We start from the raw sequence: 21,819 nt of genomic DNA, 5'->3' as shown, positions 1-21,819 counted from the left end.
TAGCACCCCGAGCTATGGAAAAGCAAACTGGTTCTCAGCTGGCTCGCAAATTGAACGAGTTGTGAACCAGCAGCAGCACTGGCCCCGAACCAACCCTGGAACTGATTTGGTGGAAAAGGGATATCAGAACTGAAGAAGCCTTTGAGATAAGAGCTGAAACGTCTTCAAGGATTTCAAGCAAGTCCAGTTGCCTTCTTTACCATGTAAGGGTTTTTTGTTTGTTTGTTTTAAAAAGATGTAAACTCGGAACACAATTTTTCATTGATATCTTTAATGAGTTTTATAGAAAAAAAAAAGATTAACAGCATTTGTGGTATGATGAGCATTTTAATCTATTAAAAAAAAACACATCCACGTATAAATAACCATAAGAACTGTAATCATTTGTTCTACAAATAATAATAATAATAATAATAATAATCCCTTTATAACATCAGATGAACACGTTTTAAGAAGAAAATAAAAACAGGTTTCATACAGCAATGACTTGGTTGAAAGAGTGCACTTGAAAGGGCATTAAAATGTCAAAATACAGCCAGAGTTTCAAGCAAAAAAAGCTAAATTCCTGCCAGGGAGTGAAAGCGACGTGTCGGCTAAATGCTTCCCCAAATCTTCTGCCTTAAAATAGTGACAATCTGTCAGGCTTCGTTTCCATAATCTCTCCGTTTTTAGTTTTCAAAGTCCATCCTGCTGTTTGGCGCTCGGTCCAGTTTTTTATAATTGTGCTCATCGCTTGCGTAACCGACTGAGGAAAGATCACTGACGCTAAAAACAGTCTGAAGGACGCTCCCTAGGTAGGAAACACGGAGTGGCAAGAGCATAACAAGGGACAGTACTGTCTTTAATAAAGGAAGGCAATCTCATAATTCACAAAAAAAAAAAATTTGATATTTCGAAAGTATTATAAAGTGTGAGACAATGTTAGGCAAGAATTGTGATATAAAAATAGAGGCTAATATTGGCACATGTCGAGTGTCAAGTTAAAACATGAACGAGTCGTGTGTGTCATGATTGGACGGGGGGGGGGTTTGATCAGGCGCTCGTGTTTAAAGCCGACTCTGAACATCTGGAGGTTGGCGACGGAGCTGGTGTGTGTTCGGCCCTAAGGCACGTTTCGGATTCTGATTGTCTGAGAAAAGTGATTGATAAGTGAAACAACATCAAAGATAAAAACAACAGCAATGCAGCGTAACAGTGCGTACAAAAGTCCGAGAGGAAACAAAAATTCAGTGTGTTCACAATCTATAAATAGTTTTACATCAAGTTAGGAGTTCATTCAGAAAGATTTCAGCTCCATATCTGGACCTCGGCATTTTCTATATAATATATAAGACAAATTAAAGGATTGTCTTGTTTAATAACTAAAATATAAAAACAGTCTGTGACGCTGAACTTATTCAAGGAAGAAGGTGAAACAGAAACTCGGTACGAGGCTTGTCCCGATACATCGTCATCTTGTCCCTTTTTAACGGTTCATGAGATCATCGCAATATTCCAGCGTTTTCTTTTGATAAAGATGTGACATGCTTGCGATCACACCTTCGTCTACCGTATGTTATATTCGCCAGTATAACGCGTCAGTAAAGCTGTGTGTGAGTGAGTGATATTGCGATGTATCGTAGTATTGTTTTATCGCCACATACCCATCATATAAAACTTTTGTTCACTTCATGACCTATCACTCTTAAATAAAGCATTTAGAGATTTAATATAAGCAATTTTTCTTTTTTTGTTAGAATTATGAATAAATCGATAAACTGTATATTCATGTGAATATCCCTTTTATTTTACAAACTCATACGACAAAAATAAATAATACTATTCATTATTATTATCGTTATGATTTACCGATTCCACTTATACCAACACGCATCACTTTTAATAAAAACGACTGTTCTTTTTAAAAAAAAAAAATCAAGTCCAATGTATGAGCTGGTCATGTGACAAAAATCAGGCCTTCTCATTGGACGCTGAATAAATCTTACAGGGGGGAAAAAAAAGGTTTCGGTCCCAACTGACCACTTATTTGGTCAGAGTTTTTAAAAAAGAAATAAATATACAAATAAATAAACATACCGGTCCTTATTTATTCAACTTAAAATAGAAGTCTAAGTGTTAACCTGTAAATGTTTTATTAATTAAAAAGAATAAGCTAAGGTATGTAGCCAAAGTGTTGAAAGTTAGCTCGATTCGATTAGAATTGAAGAGCTCACAGTGTTTTAGGGACTCGGATGAGGAAATTTGGGTTTTTTCCCCTCGTATAAGAAAAAAAAAATGTTCTCAGCAGAACATTTAAAAAAAGGAAAAAAAACCTTAGAGCTTATAAAAAATCTGAGTAAAAATGTGTTAATCATTGCAGCTTTGATAAATAAGGACCTTTATAAAGTTTTGGGAAGAGAATTTTTTTTTTTAATGCACCATTATTCATTAATTAATGGCTTCAGAAAAATCTTTATGCAAATTAGTGCATTTTGTCTTCTTTGTATGCCTGTATTTTATACTGTATTTCATTTGATTTTAAAAAATCTTTTGATTTAAAAAATAAAAAAAAACTATGGACGGTTTTTTCCACCCGTTTGAAAATTCCTCGTTTTTCCACACAAATGTATAAACGCAAGCTCCTCAAACTGTGACGGCATTTCTCATCAGAACTGTCGGAAATATTAGGAAATGAAAATCGGCTTACAGCACTGAATTGGCTCCAATTTTATAATAATGACAGGATTTAAAGTCTGACTTTTTTGAGGGGAAAAAATGGAGAATTTCAGCTTTATAGAAAAAAAAAATTCTGTTCATTTTTTAATAATTTTTTTCTAATAAACTTTATTATAAAAATGAAGTAAAAACTTTTTTTTGTAGTAAAATTGTACTTTTAAACCTGACTGTAAAAAATATTAAGTTTCAAGCCACTGAATTCGTCTTATTTGGTTTTGGCTAAAAAGTTTAAAAAATTTTTTTAAGTGATTTACAAAATAAATTATCGCTCACTATTTCAGCTTTTAATTTCAGGTTTAAATGTCCAATAAACTTAAGGTTTTCTCATTTAAAAATGGATGTAGTTCATGATATTTCACAAATGAAAAAATTCAGTCAGTGATAAAAGTCGCGTTTAAAAATCATCCCGGTCAGACTGAGAAAAAGTTCAGAGTCAAAAACGTCTCAGTAAAGCGAGAATAAACCTTCAGAATAATTACGGTAGTGAAAATGTCTCTCGGCCCTGAGGATCTTAAAAAGGCTCAGGTTAAAGGCTCAGATGTTAAAAATGGATTTTAAGGCGACAGACGTGCATTTGATGTTTTATTCCCAATAAAAAAATTAAAAATAAAAAAACTAAACTGTTCAAAAAAAAAAAAAAAAGTGAAAAACTGTCTCAAAGACATGACAGTTTTTTTTTTTTTTAAAGCAATTTTAACCAGTAAGATGTTGAGTTAAGTTTTTTGAGGCTGCTCCTTCACGTTTTCTAATTTCTGGAACTTTCCTGAAGTCCTTCGATCTCTGAAGCACCTTTTTTTGCTTCTTAACTCAATCCACTGTAAGGCATTCACAGACTAATAGGCAGAATTAAAGTAAGAAAAAAAAAAACTCAAAAAACTAGCTCGGTTTTAAAGATGGCTTCTTTGTGAGCAGTAGCGAGGACGCCGTCTCCATCCAGCGGCGACTCGCACTCGTTCTCACTATCGATCTGTTTTCCAAGTTCACCTCAAAAGGCCTGTTTAAGGGCACAGGTAACCCGAGGGCAGACACTAGGACCCAGAGACGGACGACTCCTTCACCTTTGACCTCCTCAGTGTCCGATGAGCTCCCTCGGAAACAGGAAGTCGTAAAGCGTCGTTGCTAAACGCCACCAAATCGGCTGCCGGTTTCTCCGATACTGCAGGAACTGCAGAGGAAAGAAAACGGACATTTAAGCTTTCATCCATTTTTGATAAAATCATGTCAATTACAGTGGTGCTTGAAAGTTTGTGAACCCTTTAGAATTTTCTATATTTCTGCATAAATATGACCTAAAACATCATCAGATTTTCACACAAGTCCTAAAAGTAGATAAAGAGAACCCAGTTAAACAAATGAGACAAAAATATTATACTTGGTCATTTATTTATTGAGAAAAATGATCCAATGTTACATCTCTGTGAGTGGCAAAAGTATGTGAACCTCTAGGATTAGCAGTTAATTTGAAGGTGAAATTAGAGTCAGGTGTTTTCAATCAATGGGATGACAATCAGGTGTGAGTGGGCACCCTGTTTTATTTAAAGAACAGGGATCTATCAAAGTCTGATCTTCACAACACATGTTTGTGGAAGTGTATCATGGCACGAACAAAGGAGATTTCTGAGGACCTCAGAAAAAGCGTTGTTGATGCTCATCAGGCTGGAAAAGGTTACAAAACCATCTCTAAAGAGTTTGGACTCCACCAATCCACAGTCAGACAGATTGTGTACAAATGGAGGAAATTCAAGACCATTGTTATCCTCCCCAGGAGTGGTCAACCAACAAAGATCACTCCAAGAGCAAGGCGTGTAATAGTCGGCGAGGTCACAAAGGACCCCAGGGTAACTTCTAAGCAACTGAAGGCCTCTCTCACATTGGCTAATGTTAATGTTCATGAGTCCACCATCAGGAGAACACTGAACAACAATGGTGTGCATGGCAGGGTTGCAAGGAGAAAGCCACTGCTCTCCAAAAAGAACATTGCTGCTCATCTACAGTTTGCTAAAGATCACATGGACAAGCCAGAAGGCTATTGGAAAAATGTTTTGTAGACGGATGAGACAAAAATAGAACTTTTTGTTTTAAATGAGAAGCGTTATGTTTGGAGAAAGGAAAACACTGCATTCCAGCATAAGAACCTTATCCCATCTGTGAAACATGGTGGTGGTAGTATCATGGTTTGGGCCTGTTTTGCTGCATCTGGGCCAGAACGGCTTGCCATCATTGATGGAACAATGAATTCTGAATTATACCAGCGAATTCTAAAGGAAAATGTCAGAACATCTGTCCATGAACTGAATCTCAAGAGAAGGTGGGTCATGCAGCAAGACAACGACCCTAAGCACACAAGTCGTTCTACCAAAGAATGGTTAAAGAAGAATAAAGTTAATGTTTTGGAATGGCCAAGTCAAAGTCCTGACCTTAATCCAATGGAAATGTTGTGGAAGGACCTGAAGCGAGCAGTTCATGTGAGGAAACCCACCAACATCCCAGAGTTGAAGCTGTTCTGTACGGAGGAACAGGCTAAAATTCCTCCAAGCCGGTGTGCAGGACTGATCAACAGTTACCGCAAACGTTTAGTTGCAGTTATTGCTGCACAAGGGGGTCACACCAGATACTGAAAGCAAAGGTTCACATACTTTTGCCACTCACAGATATGTAATACTGGATCATTTTCCTCAATAAATAAATGACCAAGTATAATATTGTTGTCTCATTTGTTTAACTGGGTTCTCTTTATCTACTTTTAGGACTTGTGTGAAACTCTGATGATGTTTTAGGTCATATTTATGCAGAAATATAGAAAATTCTAAAGGGTTCACAAATTTTCAAGCACCACTGTATGTCATCAATGACATCAGCATATAATTAAAATTAAGATGTTTTTCCATCTGATACGAATCATTACGATGTTTCATGAGTTATGATCGCAGAACAAATTGAAGATGTTAAAAATTTAATATAAATGTTTATCACTTTCTGGTTATGTCGTTATTCAACCATTCGTTAAGCATTAATTATTAATTAATAATCAGATTTGCATTTTAGAACGAGTCCCTGTTAACTGATCATTTAATTAACCAATCGTTCATTTCTGGATTTATTTACTCTATTGCTTATTTAAATAAATTATTTCTATGTAAATGAATAACAGTGGCTCAGCAGTATGTCTGTGTTTAACCCTTTGATGCAAAGTGACCCGGCTGAGTTTTTATCTTCTATATCTTTGCAATAAATTAATTCCATCATTCAGTATTCAAGGTATTCCTCAATTAACTTGTTTTTGATCATCATACATCCTTATTTTATTTTTTCCTTTCTTACTTTTTGAATAAAAACCCTTTTTGTATCACTACCCTTCTAATGGGTCAAAAACGACCTGCGTTCATTTTCCAGGTTATTTCATGTACGGCTGAGTGTTTCTATGATCTACTTTTGAAATAAATTCATTTTGCCATTTACTTTTCCAAATATGCAGTCAATATCTTGTTTCTGTTTGGCACAAATCATCGTTTTTATTTTTCCTTTCTTAAGTTATGAACAAGCACAGCTTTTGTAATTCTACATCAAGTTTACACACATGGGTCACGTACATGTCAACCTATACGGAATGTCTGTATTTTATACGGATTTGATCCAATAAACGTAGTATACGGGCGTACAAATAAAGTTATACGGATTCTTTAAAAAAAACTTCAATATTTATTTCGAGCTATAATCAATTCCCACGATGATAAAAGAGCGCATAACATTTACAAACGTACTGTACACTACACACAGCCAGTAAAGAGTCTTATGAAATCGCGCGTTATCTTGTGGTAGCGAGACTTCGTTCCACTTTTGATCATGCGCACGCCACATTGCGAGAATCCCGCCAACCGGGAAGTAACATTTTGTTTGAAACGCGTATTTCCACCTGAACGACTTTCACTAGTGACTGAAAAGATTCTGAATGGGCACTTCGGCAAGATCAACACAGCTAGACACTTGCTGTGACGTGCAGCCTCGTGAGGTATTGGTGCAGAGCGCTAAAAAAGCTGTCATGGAGTACAATTCAGAACATTAGAGTGACATTTTGCGTTTTTGTCGAACATTGGAGCTTTGTATTCATTCTGAAGGTTTATTGTTATTAATATTGAATAAAAAGTAACTTGGATACATCATTGTTAATTATCATTCAAATTTTAGGTAAATTATTTTAATTTGCATCTTGTACAGATTTTATAAGGGAAATACGGATTTTGGAGGTTGGTTATACAGGTTTGATTGACCAAAGGTTGACATGTATGGGGTCAGAACCGACCCGCATGCATTTACCAGGGATGAGAGTGGGTGGTCAGCAAAAAAGCAGAAAACAAGATGGCGCCCGAAGCCGGGGGTCTGGGAGGGACACCTCTCCAGGAAATTTTGAAAAATAAGGCCTTACAAACCACTTTTCCTGCAATCTGAGCTGTAGTAGATAAAAAATATCTGTTGTCTTTTTTATATATTTACATGAAAATAAATTTCAAATCAATAGTATTGTTTGAATTCAAAATAAAATCACATTCTACATTCAAGGGTATGGTTATAATTCATGATCAACAAAAATAAACTAAATTCACATTAAACGTAAGTTCTATTAATTATCAAAATGTTCATATATTAAATAAAATTTCTTAGGGAGAAAAGGTCAGTCACCCTATGTCCTCATTAGTTGCATATGATTTCAAAGTCTTTTCAAAACTGTCAGCATTAATTCAGATTTACTGACCATCATATACATGTTCAATGTATTAAATCAAACGAATGCTGAGTTTATGGGATAATGTCGATGTACACTTTATACAATTATTTATAGTTCACAGTCACTTCTCATTTTCATTTAATCATTTCGACGACTTCTTCAGCTTTTTGGCCAAAGACAAGAGCTTGTCAGCTTGTCTCTCTGTTTTTTATACCAGCATCGATTTCACGTACCTTCGCTTCGTCTCGCTTGTCAATTGTATTCGGCGTTTTGAGTAAAAAAGCCGATACGAAAGAGAAACGTATTTTTGAAGCGCAGCGACGATGAACATGTGCAAGTTTCGATAAAATAGAACAGACGCGGGTACTTTTGTAAGAACTGTTATGATTGGCTATCATGCTCTCGCCAGCGATGTTTTGGCCAATTACATTGTAGAAAACACGTATTCTACCGCCAGACTAAAGATGGCGAAAATGTAAACATGTAACATCGTCGTACGCTTGAGTATCACGAAGGAACATACCCCAACCCCCGTCAATGAAAAAAACATCTCGACGGATTTGGCATAATATCGATTTTCGCTCAGAAAAAGCGGAAATCCGCCGAAAAGCGGAAAACTCTCATCCCTGATTTACTCCAGCGTTTGGTGGGAACTGTGAATTGTGCTTGTGTCAGACATTTCACAGCTCAGCACGGCGCCCTTTGCCCATCTCATACATGCAAGTAATGTTTTTCAATTGTTCTAACGTTACCTTAGAAAAAAATCGATGATGTTTAGGTTCCCTTGAGAGTGAGTCGATTACTCGTCAGAAAGTTACAAGTAATTACTATTAGCTACCGAGCTGTCGACATATTCTACTTTAGTTAGCTAATTTTATTGTAGTTGGCTTAGCTAATGACATAGTTAATAAATAAATAACTGGCCCCATTCACTGCTAAAGTAATTACTTGAAACAAATTATTATTATAGTATTAAGACATTTAATTTTAAATCACATTTGGATGACCCATGTGTATGGAATCAATTTTGTGCCAAAATGCTCATACAATACTTTTGAAATATCAAACAAAAACGACAAATCAAAATACAAAAAAAAAAGTCAATTTTTTTAGACTGGCAAACAAATTATTCGTGTAATCGTGCAAAATATCAGTCTATTACTCTTCAGAAACGTTTTCTTTTTGTTCTGCGTCTTTCTCGGTTTTGTTCGGCGTAATTTATTTTGGTTGCGATTCCAGCTTTCTCGTTTGCACTCCCTGACTTTCTGCTTGCAGTTTTGGTACAGCTGCTGACAGCTACGCTCAGCCATTCCCTACTCGGATTCTGGCGGACTGTTTGACGAGTGACCTATCCATTGACGGTAAACAAGGATCGAGTGGACTTCAGTGGCGACTATGATATTGTTTACCGTCAATGGATCGGTCACTCATCAAACAGTCCGCCAGAATCCGAGTAGGAAACGGCTGAGCGTAGCTGTCAGTCAAACACAAGTTAGCCAATGGGAATGCATTCCTGGACAGCCCGCCCACACGTGAAGTTTGTACCAAAACTGCAAGCAAAAAGTCAGGGAGCGCAAACAAGAAAGCTGGAATCGCAACCAGAATAAATTACGCCAAACAAAGCTGAGAAAGACGCGGAACAAAAATAAAAGGTTTCTGAAGAGTAATAGACTGATATTTTGCACGATTACACGAATAATTTGTTTGCCAGTCTAAAAAAATTGACTTTTTTTATTTTTATTTGTTATTTTTGTTTGATATTTCAAAAGTATTGTATGAACATTTTGGCGCAAAATTGATTCCATACATGTGTCGTAATAGAAAAAGTATTTTTGTTCATAAAGTAGGAAAGAAAAAATTTAATTAATGATTTGTGGTAATTAAAAACAAGATCTTTAAAGAATACTTGGAATATTCAATCATAAAATAAATGAAATAACCTGGAAAATGAATGCGGGTCATTTTTGACCCGTGTTGTGCGTTAGAAGGGGTGTGCATACCGTATGTTTTGCATCAAAGGGTTAATCAAGGCATCATTAATTAAAATAATGAACTGGTTTATGGGCGTCTCTGAGGAACTAACAGGAGATCGTGCTGCTGCTGCTGCTGCTGCACTTTTTTTCCCCTCATAAACCCTCTCTGTTTTTTTTTTTCTTTCTCCTCTCCAATCGGGGCTGGGGGCGGGGCATACGGTTTAAACCTGTCCAATCAGGTGCAGGGTCATGGAGGGTTTTTGAGAGCAGAGTTGAGTTGGGGCGTGTGTTCCAGCGAGAGGAGGGGCCAAGTGTTGCAGGGTGTTGCATAAGCCATGTCACGGCATGCACGCACACACACACTTTTCAGGCAACAACCTGAGTGAGTGCCTGTGTCAAAAAACAACATTTTTACACCACTAGAAATAATTTCAACGTTTAATAGATTCAACTGCGTCACTCTAAGCAATATTAATAACTAATGTGTGATTAGAATCATCATCATCATTTTACTTTGAGCTTCAGAGGCGCTTCCTGGTCACATGCACACAGAGTGACATCATCGACAGCAATCAGCCAATAGCGGTGAGTTTACAGCGGTCATGTGGCTGCTGAGGCCATGGGTGACTCGGTTCTAAATTTAGCCGGCGGTATAAAACACAACACAACACACACACACACACACACTTGGGCTTGGGCGCTCTCTCTCTATCTCTCTCTCTCTTTTCACAACTTTAGTGTTTCCAGCAACCATAACATGAACCTGATCTTATATCTACTGGATAATAATAATAATAAAGGGCAAATTAGGCAGAGTTAATTTTCCAGTTGTAAAATAAATAACAGGGCTATCAGATATAAATTATGATTGAACATACAGTAGCTTATTTGATATACTGAATCTTTAAATGAAAGTATTTTTCTTTTATCGTATCATTAGTTTCTTTCCCCCCCAGTACTGGCGGTTTCTTAGCGAACCTTTACACCACGATCCGTCACCTTAAATCAGACGAAATGTTCGGACATGTTAAAATGCTCGACAAAGAACATCACGCAGCGAGATTAAACGCCCCGATTTAAAACTAAAGCGAGCTGCGCCTTATGGAATCAATTTTATGCCAAAATGTTCATACAATACTTTTGAAATATCAAACAAAAACGACAAATCAAAATACAAAAACAAAAAAAAGTCAATTTTTTTAGACTGGCAAACAAATTATTCGTGTAATCGTGCAAAATATCAGTCTATTACTCTTCAGAAACCTTTTATTTTTGTTCTGCGTCTTTCTCGGTTTTGTTTGGCGTAATTTATTTTGGTTGCGATTCCAGCTTTCTCGTTTGCGCTCCCTGACTTTTTGCTTGCAGTTTTGGTACAAACTTCACGTGTGGGCGGGCTGTCCAGGAATGCATTCCCATTGGCTAACTTGTGTTTGACTGACAGCTACGCTCAGCCGTTTCCTACTCGGATTCTGGCGGACTGTTTGACGAGTGACCGATCCATTGACGGTAAACAATCTCATAGTCGCCACTGAAGTCCACTCCATCCTTGTTTACCGTCAATGGATCGGTCACTCGTCAAACAGTCCGCCAGAATCCGAGTAGGGAATGGCTGAGCGTAGCTGTCAGTCAAACACAAGTTACCCAATGGGAATGCAGTCCTGGACAGCCCGCCCACACGTGAAGTTTGTGCCAAAACTGCAAGCAAAAAGTCAGGGAGCGCAAACGAGAAAGCTGGAATCGCAACCAAAATAAATCACGTCAAACAAAACCGAGAAAGACGCGGAACAAAAATAAAAGGTTTCTGAAGAGTAATAGACTGATATTTTGCACGATTACACGAATAATTTGTTTGCCAGTCTTAAAAAAATTGACTTTTTTTTTTGTATTTTGATTTGTCGTTTTTGTTTGATATTTCAAAAGTGCTGTATGAACATTTTGGCACAAAATTGATTCCATAGCGCCTGACTGTGACTTCACAAACATAACTCACTTCTAAATAAAGTTCTGGACTCACACAGGCATCAGAAATCATATTAAAGACGTCATGAAATTATTACTCACGCACGCATCAAGGATGTATTTCAGAGTTAAATGGTATACATATATAAAATATGAGTGGGCGGAGCTTTGGTTAAGCAGGATTTGAGTGGTTTGTGAAATGTGGACGTACAGTCAGGAATGGTGGCTTGAACATGGACTAAAGGTCTGAGCTCTTACCATGTCTCAGATCGTGAAGAATTTGTTATAATTCATTCGAGCAGTCGGAAACAAGAGGTGGGAAAATGTCACTGCACGATTATGAACACAAAAAGAATTTTGTTCATTTCGGTTTTTCAGGTTGCTTTTAAACTCTGCGCTTCTCTCACCAGTTGCATGTGCTCCTGCTGAAAATGATCTCCGATCTCACGCAGCTTCCGTCCGATCTGCACTTCAACACTCGTCCTGTCCTCTTCTCGCTCATCCCGTTTCTCGTCATCCTGCTGTTCTTCTTCTCCAGATTCCTCCGACACAGACGGAACGTGAGCGGTGAAACCAGAGTCTCCTCCGGGGAAGAAGATTAAATCTGTACACGGGTAAAATCAGCACTCCGGTGTTTATCGTACGGTATGTACATGACTTCACAACAAAGTGAACATTTTGGGGATTAGAAAAAAGGATGACATCATTCACTCTGCAAACGATCAGGACTATTTCCTTTTATTCTTATTTTCTCGCTGAGTGAAAGATAACTGAAGCTCCGCCCTTTGTTTAACCCTGATCAGCCAATCACAAATCTTTCTTTTCACTTCTACGGCGAATAAAACAAAGTGCTTAGCATAATACAGGATTAAACAGCTAAGCTGACCTGCTAACATTAACTGGTTAACGAGTTTGCTTACTGTGAAGAAGCGCTTGTGAATCATCTGACGGCGTCGACAGCAGCCCCAAACCCACAGCTCCGTGGAGGGAACGGTGGAGTGCGCTGATTGTGTGTGAGATGGAGCCCGAGTTCCGGAAGCGTGGTGTCGTCTGAATCACCGGCATGTTCCCTCTTCTGGTGTCTGCGACCTCAATCCGATTGGCTGGACTCGGTAAAGGCGTATCCTCCTCGTCATCCTCCATCAGCGGAAATCACCCTGCACAAGAAAGGAAAAAAGGGTACAGCTACATTAAACACACAAATGATTTTATAAAAACACATGACCTGCCTCCAAAATTACTGGCACCCTTGATAAAAAAAAAAAAATCAGAATATTTGTTATAACTAGTGCTGTCAAGCGATTAAAATATTTAATCGCGATTAATGTCGCGACAGTCATAGTTAACTCGCGACTAATCGCAATTTAATCGCACATTTTTGTCACATAAACCATTGTAATTCTCTTATCAGCATAAAAAAGTGAATGGGCTTGCTTTGTATCAATGTTTTTTTTTTATTGCAAAGCATAACACGTCTTGACACAGCCACTGCAAAGTGAAACCTAAGCCGAAAACCATGAGTGAAATGATCTACTGTTTGAGTTAGTCTACAACTCTAATCAGAGAGATAGGTTACACAGTGACGGTAGGCTTGACATGCTTGATTATAATATAAAGTACACTATTATATTAAGTTTAAGTTGTTCGTTGATAAATATTGCACTGAATCTGATCTTTACTGTTTCAGCTCACTTAACACATTTTGTACTTTTACACTTTCTGCCTGTCGATGCGTCGCGCTGTCCAATCAGAGGCGGCCAAATTTGCATATTACAGGAAGGATTTCTGGGATAGCATTGAGTTTACAGTTCAGAGGGATCTGGCTTCTTCAGACGCTGTCTTCTTAAAACTGAATAAATATTTAAAAAGAGCCAAATGAGCCAGTCTTTTGAACGGCTCTTTTCAAAGAACGGATCACAAAGATGCGGATCCCATCAAAGAGCCATAAATCCCATCTCTACTAGCGCGCCCTGCCCGCGCTGGTTCTTTGGAGGAGGACTCTGGCTGTGCGGGGCGTGGCATTACAGTCTAGCTGCTATCGATTTTCTAAGCAAAGTCTCTGTTCCAAGTTCCTGGCAGTTTCAAAAGCTTATGAAAAACCTACATCACGTCACAGAGCGTTAATCTCGCGATAAAAAAATTATCGCCGTTAAAATTGAGTCAAGTTAATGTGTTAATAACGCGACATTTTTGACAGCACTAGTTATAAATAAAAAAAAGAAATCACGCGGTGTTATTTTTAATATTTAATATATTGATTTTCATAAAGGGTGCCAATAATTCTGAACAGCACTAATTCATATAAAGTGTGTCTGTTATCATTAGCGTGCTTACTTGAAAAAGTGACTCACGAGACAGATGGCTAATCCTAACTAGTTACACATGATAGTTAACTAATGCCTCGGTCACAACCGGCTGTACGTGCTCCTACGGCCGGTCTACGTGCAAAAAACGCAAGAAACGCACGGAGGGCATGCGTGTGACATGCTGATTTTCGAGCCGTAGACCGGCCGCAGAGGTTCTTTGTCATGTCAAACAAACTCTACGGGCGCTTATGTTTTTTTCAGGTTGCAAGACAAACTTACAGCCAACGTGCGTCTTTCTCCACGAACAAAAAAAAAACGCAGCGATTTGGGAAACGCCAAAAATCGCACGGCCAAAAAATCGTACGTCCGGTTGTGACCTAGGCTAAACTGTAACCAAATGAGAACAGGACCCCCACCCAAAAAAAAAATCTAGTATCTAGGAGATGCACATATCTAGATTTGTGTTAAACTGGTGGCAACGAGCTACAGTTCTCCCCTCACGTTAGCATGTTGACACGCCGTTCCAGTTGTGTCCTGTTGTCCCAGAACGTATATTTAAACGTATAGCAATAAAACAACAACATTATCTTTAAAATGTCATTTGAAAATTTCTTCACTGCAGTGATGTAATCAGTCAACAAAACCTGACTGGAAATGAAAGGTGATGTTTGATTCATTCAGGTGAAACTGCCACCATCATCATCATCTGTGTTGATGTTCTGGTAGATTCATCATCACTGCTCTGACATCAGCGAAACTACAGACACATCGCAGTCAAATGAGGGAAAGTTCCAGCGTTTCAAGGAAAACAAAGCAGCCAATTCAAATCCACTCTATTCATAAAAGTCTGAAATGGAAACTGGACATTCTGTGATCCTTATCAGAAATTATTGTTTACGAACACCACTTTCTGGACTCACATGCAGCCTGCTACTGTATTACAGAAAAAGAACATGCAAATGAGTATGCTAATTATCTATTTGTAAATTTGATAATCAACATTATGGACGGGCGGCATGGTGGTGTAGTGGTTAGCGCTGTCGCCTCACAGCAAGAAGGTCCTGGGTTCGAGCCCCGTGGCCGGCGAGGGCCTTTCTGTGCGGAGTTTGCATGTTCTCCCCGTGTCCGCGTGGGTTTCCTCCGGGTGCTCCGGTTTCCCCCACAGTCCAAAGACATGCAGGTTAGATTAACTGGTGACTCTAAATTGACCGTAGGTGTGAATGTGAGTGTGAATGGTTGTCTGTGTCTATGTGTCAGCCCTGTGATGACCTGGCGACTTGTCCAGGGTGAACCCCACCTTTCACCCATACTCAGCTGGGATAGGATCCAGCTTGCCTGCGACCCTGCACAGAATAAGCGACTACAGATAATGGATGGATAGAACAATAAATGCATGTTAGCCTACTGAAAAATAACTAGTAAGTTACATGAGGACATATCGATCCATTTAGCCCTTTTTTCTTATCTCTTCAGTGAGCAGCTCCATAACTAACGACTCAACATCTCCAAACACAACAACAAATACTTCAGCACTGTACAGCTTCACAGTAAACAACTTGACACCCAGCAGCTCAGTACTGAACAGATTAACATCAAAATGTTCCACAGCAAAAAGCTCCACACTGAAAAAAGCAAAGCACTGTACAGCTCAACATCGAACAGATCAACACCAAAATCCCCCCACAGCAAAGAGGTCAACTCCAATCACCTCAACACCAGTTGGCGCCACACCAATGGGCTCCACACCAATCACCTCAACACCAATCACCTCAACACCAGTCGGCTCCGCACCAATCGCCGCAAGACCAGTCGGCCCAACACTAGAGGGAAGCCATGGCCTAAAGGTTAGAGAAGCAGCTTTGGGCCCAAAAGGTCACTGATTTGATTTCCAGGACCAGCAGGAATGATTGATGTGCCCTTGATTAAGGCACCTAACCTTGTACATCACTCCGCATAACAGCATCTGCTAAATGCCTGTAATACGTGTTGCTTCAACACCCATCAGCACAGTGCTGAAATGCCCCGGACCAAATACTGATAAACTCCATGCTGAACATCTAAACTCTGAACAATTCAACAATGAACACCTCAGCATGCACATTTATGAGGTTCATTAGTGTTTCCCTGCTCTCATACACCTGACTGGATTCAGTTCATAAAGGTGTATAATTACACACCAACATACTTAATGAATCTAACACACACACAAACGAATACACATTTCCACGTGTTCAAAACAGGAAACCACTAACACATGAACTCCAAATTTCCACACACTGAGCAGGCTGTAACACACTCATTACACACGAATCATCTGTAACACACTCGTTACACACTAGCCATCTGTAACACACTCGTTACACACTAGCCATCTGTAACACGCTCATTACACACTAACCATCTGTAACACGCTTGTTACACACTAACCATCTGCAACACACTCATTACACACTAGCCATCTGTAACACGCTCATTACACACTAACCATCTGTAACACGCTTGTTACACACTAACCATCTGTAACACACTCGTTACACACTAACCATCTGTAACACACTCGTTACACACTAACCATCTGTAACACACTCATTACACACTAACCATCTGTAACACACTCGTTACACACTGGCCATCTGTAACAGTCGTTACACACTGGCCATCTGTAACACTCGTTACACACTAACCATCTGTAACACACTCATTACACACTAGCCATCTGTAACACACTCATTACACACTAACCATCTGTAACACACTCATTACACACTAGCCATCTGTAACACACTCATTACACACTAACCATCTGTAACACACTCATTACACACTAGCCATCTGTAACACTCATTACACACTAGCCATCTGTAACACACTCATTACACACTAGCCATCTGTAACACACTCATTACACACTAACCATCTGTAACACACTCATTACACACTAACCATCTGTAACACACTCATTACACACTAGCCATCTGTAACACTCATTACACACTAGCCATCTGTAACACACTCGTTACACACTAGCCATCTGTAACACACTCATTACACACTAACCATCTGTAACACACTTGTTACACACTAGCCATCTGTAACACACTCGTTACACACTAGCCATCTGTAACACACTCATTACACACTAACCATCTGCAACACACTCGTTACACACTAGCCATCTGTAACTCACTCGTTACACACTAGCCATATGTAACACACTCGTTACACACTAGCCATATGTAACACACTCGTTACACACTAGCCATCTGTAACACTCTCGTTACACACTAGCCATCTGTAACACACTCGTTACACACTAACCATCTGTAACACACTCGTTACACACTAACCATCTGTAACACACTCATTACACACTGGCCATCTGTAACATGCTTGTTACACACTAACCATCTGTAACACACTCGTTACACACTAGCCATCTGTAACACGCTCATTACACACTAAACATCTGTAACACACTCGTTACACACTAACCATCTGTAACACGCTCATTACACACTAACCATCTGTAACACGCTCATTACACACTAACCATCAGTAACACGCTTGTTACACACTAACCATCTGCAACACACTTGTTACACACTAACCATCTGTAACACACTCGTTACACACTAGCCATCTGTAACACGCTCATTACACACTAACCATCTGTAACACGCTCATTACACACTAACCATCTGTAACACGCTCATTACACACTAACCATCAGTAACACGCTTGTTACACACTAACCATCTGCAACACACTTGTTACACACTAACCATCTGTAACACACTCGTTACACACTAGCCATCTGTAACACGCTCATTACACACTAACCATCTGTAACACGCTCATTACACACTAACCATCTGTAACACGCTCATTACACACTAACCATCAGTAACACACTTGTTACACACTAACCATCTGCAACACACTCGTTACACACTAACCATCTGTAACACACTCGTTACACACTAGCCATCTGTAACACTCGTTACACACTAACCATCTGTAACACACTCGTTACACACTAGCCATCTGTAACACTCATTACACACTAGCCATCTGTAACACACTCGTTACACACTAGCCATCTGTAACACTCATTACACACTAGCCATCTGTAACACACTCATTAACACACTAGCCATATGTAACACACTCGTTACACACTAATCTGTAACACACTCCTTACACACTAACCATCTGTAACACGCTCATTACACACTAACCATCAGTAACACGCTTGTTACACACTAACCATCTGTAACACGCTCATTACACACTAGCCATCTGTAACACGCTCATTACACACTAACCATCTGTAACACACTCGTTACACACTAACCATCTGTAACACACTCGTTACACACTAGCCATCTGTAACACACTCGTTACACACTAGCCATCTGTAACACACTCGTTACACACTAGCCATCTGTAACACACTCATTACACACTAACCATCTGTAACACACTCATTAACACACTAGCCATATGTAACACACTCGTTACACACTAATCTGTAACACACTCCTTACACACTAACCATCTGTAACACGCTCATTACACACTAACCATCAGTAACACGCTTGTTACACACTAACCATCTGCAACACACTTGTTGCACACTAACCATCTGTAACACACTCGTTACACACTAGCCATCTGTAACACGCTCATTACACACTAACCATGTGTAACACGCTCATTACACACTAACCATCTGTAACACGCTCATTACACACTAACCATCAGTAACACGCTTGTTACACACTAACCATCTGCAACACACTTGTTACACACTAACCATCTGCAACACACTTGTTACACACTAACCATCTGTAACACACTCGTTACACACTAGCCATCTGTAACACGCTCATTACACACTAACCATCTGTAACACGCTCATTACACACTAACCATCTGTAACACGCTCATTACACACTAACCATCAGTAACACGCTTGTTACACACTAACCATCTGCAACACACTTGTTGCACACTAACCATCTGTAACACACTCGTTACACACTAGCCATCTGTAACACGCTCATTACACACTAACCATGTGTAACACGCTCATTACACACTAACCATCTGTAACACGCTCATTACACACTAACCATCAGTAACACGCTTGTTACACACTAACCATCTGCAACACACTTGTTACACACTAACCATCTGCAACACACTTGTTACACACTAACCATCTGTAACACACTCGTTACACACTAGCCATCTGTAACACGCTCATTACACACTAACCATCTGTAACACGCTCATTACACACTAACCATCTGTAACACGCTCATTACACACTAACCATCAGTAACACGCTTGTTACACACTAACCATCTGCAACACACTTGTTGCACACTAACCATATGTAACACACTCGTTACACACTAGCCATCTGTAACACACTCATTACACACTAACCATCTGTAACACACTCGTTACACACTAACCATCTGTAACATGCTCATTACACACTAACCATCAGTAACACGCTTGTTACACACTAACCATCTGCAACACACTCGTTGCACACTAGCCATCTGTAACACACTCATTACACACTAGCCATCTGTAACACACTCGTTACACACTAACCATCTGTAACACACTCGTTACACACTAGCCATCTGTAACACACTCATTACACACTAGCCATCTGTAACACACTCGTTACACACTAGCCATCTGTAACACACTCGTTACACACTAGCCATCTGTAACACACTCATTACACACTAACCATCTGCAACACACTCGTTACACACTAGCCATCTGTAACACACTCGTTACACACTAGCCATATGTAACACACTCGTTACACACTAGCCATCTGTAACACACTCGTTACACACTAGCCATCTGTAACACTCTCGTTACACACTAGCCATCTGTAACACGCTCATTACACACTAACCATCAGTAACACGCTCGTTACACACTAACCATCTGTAACACGCTTGTTCCACACTAACCATCTGCAACACACTCGTTACACACTAACCATCTGTAACACACTCGTTACACACTAGCCATCTGTAACACACTCGTTACACACTAGCCATCTGTAACACTCGTTACACACTAACCATCTGTAACACACTCGTTACACACTAACCATCTGTAACACACTCGTTACACACTAGCCATCTGTAACACTCATTACACACTAGCCATATGTAACACACTCGTTACACACTAGCCATCTGTAACACTCATTACACACTAACCATCTGTAACACACTCATTAACACACTAGCCATATGTAACACACTCGTTACACACTAATCTGTAACACACTCCTTACACACTAACCATCTGTAACACGCTCATTACACACTAACCATCAGTAACACGCTTGTTACACACTAACCATCTGCAACACACTTGTTGCACACTAACCATCTGCAACACACTCGTTACACACTAGCCATCTGTAACACACTCCTTACACACTAACCATCTGTAACACGCTCATTACACACTAACCATCAGTAACACGCTTGTTACACACTAACCATCTGCAACACACTTGTTGCACACTAACCATCTGTAACACACTCGTTACACACTAGCCATCTGTAACACACTCGTTACACACTAGCCATCTGTAACACACTCATTACACACTAACCATCAGTAACACGCTTGTTACACACTAACCATCTGTAACACACTCGTTACACACTAACCATCTGTAACATGCTCATTACACACTAACCATCAGTAACACGCTTGTTACACACTAACCATCTGCAACACACTTGTTACACACTAACCATCTGTAACACACTCGTTACACACTAGCCATCTGTAACACACTCATTACACACTAACCATCTGTAACACGCTCATTACACACTAACCATCTGTAACACGCTTGTTACACACTAACCATCTGTAACACACTCATTACACACTAGCCATCTGTAACACTCATTACACACTAGCCATCTGTAACACACTCGTTACACACTAGCCATCTGTAACACACTCGTTACACACTAGCCATCTGTAACACACTCATTACACACTAGCCATCTGTAACACTCATTACACACTAAGCAGGTGTGTGTGTGTGTGTGTGTGTGTGTGTGTGTGAGAGAGAGAGAGAGAGAGAGACAGAGCAGGGAAATCACCAAACTGTTCCTGGTGTACAAACTCCACGTGAGAGCCACTGAGATTCTCATAATCCTCACTTTCATCTCTGTCTGTAGATTAGACTGCAGATTATATTTATTTATTTATTTATTTATTTATTTCATAAAACAGTCGCTCATCAGTGAGTGTGCATCCAACACAACCTAGTGTTATTATTATTATTATTAGCAGTAGCAATATAACACGTTGACATGTTGCTTTATTTGCATAACTAATCATCGATCATCTTTCCAAAAAGCTCCATAAATATTTACCCCCCAGTCTCCATGATCATGACAGGTTTTTATGTAAACAAGTCAGAAATCTGTTCCCAGGACAGGAAGGCTGACTTACCGCCACTGTTCTGCTTTCTCTGAAAGGTCTCCGGATGGATAAAGGCAGGGCTGATATGTCCACTTTGAAATGTAAATCCGAGTGCACTTCACACTCAGCCCTGCTCCTCCGCTCCTCCGCTCCTCCGCGCTGATGCTCAACTTGTTTGTAAAGAAGCTCTTTAAAAAGAAGCTCGTGTTTTGCCTGTAATCGATTTGGGCTGAAGCCCCGCCCACTGGAAACGTCACATAGTATGCTAATATTTTTAAAGAAGCTGCTCTGTTTTTTTTTATTGTTTTTTTTTCCCAAACACAAGACCACGCCTCTTTTCTTTTAACGCTGTGCTAAGTCTGCTACTCGTAAATACTCCTATTCTTATAATCTGTACGAAGTGTTTGTATAATATCTATGTTCATTTGTTTCGATAGATAGATAGATAGATAGATAGATAGATAGATAGATAGATAGATAGATAGATAGATCATGCTACTCGTAAATTTCCTACTTCCGGGTCAGAAGTGACACGTGGTCAGGAGCATGAAGGCGGATGTTTATGAAGTCATGAAAGGAAGTCCTGCTCATGATACTAACCATTATAACTCAATATCTGAACAGGAATAAAATACTGTACTCAACAAGT

The 21,819-nt window shown here is 39.4% G+C and overlaps 1 protein-coding gene across 1 annotated transcript; it reads right to left on the bottom strand.

Moving 5' to 3' along the window:
* Positions 1-321: 321 nt before the first annotated feature.
* bmf2 (BCL2 modifying factor 2) lies at positions 322-21,567 on the bottom strand. Its single transcript, XM_060913559.1, has 4 exons — positions 21,201-21,567; positions 12,291-12,527; positions 11,778-11,974; positions 322-3,880 (listed from the first exon to the last, which is right to left on the bottom strand). The coding sequence occupies exons 2-4, from the start codon at positions 12,511-12,513 to the stop codon at positions 3,785-3,787; spliced, it is 516 nt and encodes a 171-aa protein (XP_060769542.1). The 5' UTR covers positions 12,514-12,527; positions 21,201-21,567; the 3' UTR covers positions 322-3,784.
* Between the last annotated feature and the right edge of the window lie 252 nt (positions 21,568-21,819).

The sequence above is a fragment of the Neoarius graeffei genome, chromosome 2 (assembly GCF_027579695.1).
Source record: "Neoarius graeffei isolate fNeoGra1 chromosome 2, fNeoGra1.pri, whole genome shotgun sequence".
Taxonomy (NCBI): domain Eukaryota; kingdom Metazoa; phylum Chordata; class Actinopteri; order Siluriformes; family Ariidae; genus Neoarius; species Neoarius graeffei.
The sequence above is the reverse complement of the archived record's forward strand: the minus strand, read 5'-3'. Positions and strand labels throughout refer to the sequence as shown.